We start from the raw sequence: 5,804 nt of genomic DNA on the forward strand, positions 1-5,804 counted from the left end.
CCTTTGTCATCATTCACAAAATTGTTTAAAATAGTTGTTTTTGCTAATGCAAAATTGAAAATGTGCCTAAGTTACATGCAAACTATGTTAGGTGGTAACTATTAACAGACTGATCAGTGTGGTTGCCTTCAGAAATACTTGGTTTCCTTTTAATACATATTAAACAAAGTGTGTATGGAAGAATTGGGCCAGCCACTCTCTTATTCCCCATTTGTGAAATTACAGATTTTCACACAGTTTGCATCGTTCTATGTTGGCATTGTCATTGACAAGACAAAACATCTAACACTAACAAGAAACATTTTTTTTTCTAGTGCTTAATTACTCAAAATGGAAAAAAAGACAACTGAACATTTAAAAAAAAAAAAAAAGAAAAAACAAACATGGAATTGGGTAACTAGTATATAAAAACAGGCAGGAAATTATCTGGTCAGTCCGTTTCATGTGACCTGCTGAAATTGGGTCCTGCATCTGTGTGTCAGACCCCCTTCAAGGACCCAGATTGGAGGGATTAGTACTCCCAGAGAGAGGAGGCATCAACAGACGCACCATCGCCCATAAGTGTTCCGCCCTGGTCTCCACGAAGGTACTTGCCATTGGAGCTCTTTATGGCGATGCGTCCATGTTCCAGGAACTCGAGAAAAAAGTCCTCTGACTTTTCTCCATCTGAGCACACCAGGCCACTGCTGGACACGTACCAGAACTTTCCATTGACACCTGCAGACAGATGCCAAGCCATTAGGTGATTTGTGTAAATGAGGAATATGAATTATCTGTGTAATAAAAGGTGGACATATATGGATTAGCAGACTTCTAAAGACATGAAAACACTGACTTTTAATATTATAGGCGCCGTCGTTAAAGATCAACGAGAAGATGTCATAGATGGATCGATTGGCATCCAGAGTGTTGGAGTTTTTGTGATGACACACGAAGCCATTCTCCCCGCGAAGGATCAGCATTGGGCGGTTGATGAGTTTCATCAGGAATAATTCATCATCCCCTGCAATAAAGCATCAATTGCGCTCATCTGATGTGTAGGATTAGATAACACTGCATCTGTGGTGGATCTCAAGTGGCCTGAAAGCACTTACCCACGGCATCACTCACTGCTGAAAGCTGCCCATTCTTCTTCGTACACACGTACTTTCCATTACTTGCTTTGAGGGCCACCCTCTGTCCTCGCCACTCAATGTCAAACATTGTGTTGACTTCTCTGAAAGAAATCCATGGATTTGACTAGATGTAGTTAGAGAGACTGGAGGATTGTTGACACCTGTTGACACATTAGTGCACATGCGAGGATAGAAACTAGAGCTAAATGAGTGACTTACACTTCTGTAGCGGTGGACTGAATCTCTCCATGAGTCACCAGAGTCCAGTAAGATCCACCATTGGTCCTGAACATGGACTTTTTGGTCCCCTTATCTATCTCCATCTGAAAGGTCTCCATGTCTGTTTCCACATCCTGATTGGCCGAAATACTCACTCCTGGTAAGAAAAAAGAAGAAAAAAAAAACACATGTTCGAATACACCTTAAGTTGTACAATGGTGCCTCTTCTTGAATGACATCTACTGTGAATATAGTCCTTCCATTGCTGAAGCATCAGTGAACAGTTACCTGCAAATGGTAACAATTCATCATTAACTGTAACTTGTCCCCTCTCCTGTTGCGCCACATTGTTAGAGAGTTATTCAAAAAGACTGCTGCAGGAGCTCGGTACAATCTTTCCAAAAAGAGGCATAGCTCAGTCATTTCACAATACAATTCACTTTGTGCTGTTCTCATGCTACAAATATCAGATCTTCATAGAATTACAGATGGCTGAAAGATAAGGTTTTGTTAGACTTGACCTAGTTTTCAGTCCTCAGCTCATCCTGATTGCATTGTACACATTTTTTTATTGTCTATAGTCAGAAGATATATCACCGTGCGCCACAAATAAATGCACAGTACCTCAGTGTGACTTCACTATTAAGACTTGAGTCTTGATGCACTGTCATATATGAAATACATGCATTCATGCAATACATTCATTTTTAGTGAGGGCCTTGCTTACAATTTTATTTACAATATGTGAATATTTGGTATTATCTGACTTCATTATAAAAGTAGCAGGATTTTTCCTTGCTTTTTTTTAAAACTTTGAATTATTATAGTAAACAACACCAAAACCAGCTTTCGTGAAAAAGAGTGAATTTGAGAGGTGTCAATAAATCCTGTTTACTTAAAGGAAAACTGGGTCTAGTGGGTTTTAGAGGGGCATTATACAACAGGAATGCTTTGAGATTTGAATTTTTGGCCCTTGCTTCAATTTGACTTCCAAGCTAATAGGGTGGCTGAAAAAGAACAATTGTTTCCTTTGCAAATTTGAGAAATTTAATACCCTTTCTGAACATTGCCCTGTCGTCACTCTTCACACCCAAGGTGTTCTAATCTTCTGCAAATGTGTGTGTGTGAATGGGTGAATGTGATGAATCTTGTAAAGCACTTTCGGGCTGCTCGCAACGAAAAAGCGCTATTTAAGTGAAGTCCGTTTACCATCACCATTGCTTTGCATTTTTCGAGCCGTTGCTTTCAAGCAAACATGTGCAAACAACAAATATGTGATCAACTCATGCAATCTGCTTTGCATGCAGAACCAGAGTGCTAGCAGAGATAAATCAAACACGGTATAACATTCAAACTTTGTGCCCTGTTCAGCAAACACAAACGCCCCACTTATCATGAGTGTAGCGTTGCATACTTAATCCCATGTATAAACTCCGTCTGCTGAGGTGTGTCAGCCGGTGGTGAACACACAGACACGTATAACTGAACTGTGTCTGCTGTAGTTCAAATTAGATGCCACAGAAATATCCTTCAACCTTTCTCTTAATCCTGTTACAATCCTAATCCCCCACAGTCACCCCTCCACCCTTCCTGTTCATTCGCTTGCTGTAATTCCCTGCATGGTGAAATGCAAATCTGCACTGCAGGGCCCACTAAGCAGCTTTCAGTGCCTTGTTCCGAAAAACGTGGCGCTGCCACAAAGCAAAGGAAATACAAGTATTTGCCCTACATCATCAACATGGGGACGGAGATTGATGAAATATTGCCCTGATAGTGACCTTTTTAGTTCACAAGCTTATTTATGTGAATACCTGCAGTTTAAAATGAGTCTGAGAATCTCTTTTGTGGTTTGTTTCTGTCTTGCGTGTGGATGGCAGAGCTGGTTCGCAGTTAAAACAATAACTTATGTCCTTTGATCAATTTAGTCAGATTTATTGTTTTGATGGAGCTTTAGAAATGTGCTGCTAACAACATTTGCTGGTTTCATACAGGATAGAGCAGATCAAGTCACGACAAGCTGAAGATGTACCACATAACCGATCAGTTTGGGTCGGCAGGTACTACCTGTTACCACTTGAATTAAAGACCCACGTGTTTTGGAGAACCGCACTTGGTAGATGATGATAAAGAGTGAGTAGCTGCAAGGCTTTAAGTCCATTGATGGTAATTGACACCCTTGGGGCATAGATCTGCCCCGGAGTCATTTGCCCACTGCTTAATCTTCAATGGACACATAGTGGAAATGACAAAGCCCATTACCACAAGTACTTCTATGGCTGACAGCCATTCTGGATCCAACATGAAGATACAACAGGCAAAGGTTCCTTTCTTTAGTTTAAATGTACCTGACTGGATGTTTTAGAGCCTGCACAATATTGTAATGTTTAGTAAAAGAACCAATATCAAAACAGTTACTCTTTACATCGTGTGATATTCACTTATATCCACCACACACATTACTCATCATGCTCCTATCAAGCAATATACTCAATTTTTTTATGCCCTTGAGTATTTTTTCCTGTTTGACCTTTGGCTGACCTTAATACCTGATTACTCCAAAAGAACCACCCTGCTGCAGTTTTTCAGTGCCGTTTCAAATATCCCGGATAATAAATCTTAAATGCAGTGAAACAAAATGCTGAACTGATTCAGGCTATGTATCTGTGAGACAGCCACTGAATTGAAATCAACTGTGGGACAACAGTCATTTTTCAAAACGCTATATTCAAAATTTAAATGCTTCACTTTTAGCACCTATTGAAAATATGACTTTAGTTGCGCTTAAGTTATACGTGGAACAATGTGCACTGGGACTTTTGGTGGCTGAATAGTAATCGCTAAATTATAGTGAAGGATTTCTTTCATGTCTTTCATTTGAGATACATTTGCCATGATATTCATGATTTAATTTTTTTTATTCTTAGGCTCCAACTGTTAACAGTTCTAGCTTGATATTACACTCCTTTGTTCATATAACATCTAGGCTTTCTTTTCCTTTTCAAATGTGTTATGTCTGTAAGATTTGCAACCAGTCGATCTCAACATCTTTCCTGCTTTGACTTATTTTGATTATTTTGTATTATTATTATTATTATTTCAAATATGTCTGAATAGAGACAGAGAATTGATAGCGAACTGTTCAGTATGCTATTATTAGCGAGGAAAAGGTTAGGTTAAAATGACAGCATGTGCTTTCCAAACGCTACTTCACTAGCTGATATTTACCTTGCTTAACTGAGACAAATCTTTTATTTGCCGCTTGAAAAATGACTTGTGGATGACTCTCCTCAAGATCAAACAGCTCATCTTTTCCTGGCTTGGAGCAACGGCCAGAGCGCAATGTTCCAGTGATTCCCACTGGGGTCAGGTATTTCCCATCGCAGTCCTTGAAGGCCAGCTTGCCAGACTTCAGCTCCAGCGTGAAGCTGGTTGTGTTGGTGTTCTCCTTCACCAGTTTGCCGTCGTTGCTGAGAAAGCGGCTGTCGCAGGTCTTCAGACTGTACTTGCCATCCATGTATACCAAAGTGACCAATGAGTCGACTCCCCAAGGAATGTTGCTGTCCACAGAGATCTCTCCATCTGAAGCAGACAGATGGGCATAGCGCTTGCGTGCCACACTGAGCAAACTGGCCTGTGGGTGTAAAGCCAAATGGAGGGCCCATAACTCTTGTTCCCCAATGGCTTGGGAAAAGCAGGACAGATAGTCCGCTGATCCTCCAAAATAACGCAGGTAAGGCTCTGATTGCAGTGCCCAGCGACCATCAGACTGGGGCACAATAAGGAAACGACATTCGGGGTCAGGCTTCTCTGCCACACAAATTATCTTGCCGTCTTTATCAGAGGCAAGATAGCGCCCTAAGTGGCTGCGAAGGAACACAACCTGGCCACATTGTTCATCCTGCTCCAAGGTCCAGATCTGTTTCTTCTTCATGCTGAGGCCTGACGCATTCACCTTGAAGCCAAAGGCCTCAGCGGTAAGGTACCGACTCTCATAGTTGATGAGCCCAAATTGCAGCTTCAAAGCCCTATTAACTCCGTTAGTGGGCATGCTTGAACAAAGCAGCTTTAGGACAAACAAGGCAGAGGGCAATCACAGAAAGCAGTCATGAAACTGAACAGCAAAAAAAGAAAAAGAAGAAGAAATAGCTTGCGTTCCCTCCTCTTCTTCCTCTCAAGCTGTGAATCAGCCCCTTATCTCCTTTGATGGATTGTTCCGTTCCTTCCTTCTGCCTTCACTTTCTCTCCTTCCCCAGAGGGTTTGCACAGGCACTTGCTCTCAGTTCCCTAATGAGTTAGGATTAAAATCAGCAGGACACAGCACCTCAATCCAACAAGCCGCTGACGTCACAGACCAGTGCACCAACCACATATGTTCCCCTCCTCCCTCTCCGGCTCCACGACATCGACAGTCCACTTTTACTCTTACTCCTGTCTGCCTTCCTCTCTCCATTGTTGTCACTGCTGTCACTG

General features: G+C 41.6%; 1 protein-coding gene across 1 annotated transcript; it reads right to left on the minus strand.

Moving 5' to 3' along the window:
- Positions 1-511: 511 nt before the first annotated feature.
- Positions 512-5,382, minus strand: fscn2a (fascin actin-bundling protein 2a, retinal; the record flags this gene model as incomplete). The annotated part of the gene is made up of 5 exons (XM_080510924.1): positions 512-717; positions 836-1,003; positions 1,095-1,216; positions 1,335-1,491; positions 4,560-5,382. The coding sequence occupies 5 exons, from the start codon at positions 5,380-5,382 to the stop codon at positions 512-514; spliced, it is 1,476 nt and encodes a 491-aa protein (XP_080367050.1).
- Between the last annotated feature and the right edge of the window lie 422 nt (positions 5,383-5,804).

This window comes from Blennius ocellaris (genome assembly GCF_963422515.1).
Source record: "Blennius ocellaris genome assembly, chromosome: 16".
Lineage (NCBI taxonomy): Eukaryota > Metazoa > Chordata > Actinopteri > Blenniiformes > Blenniidae > Blennius > Blennius ocellaris.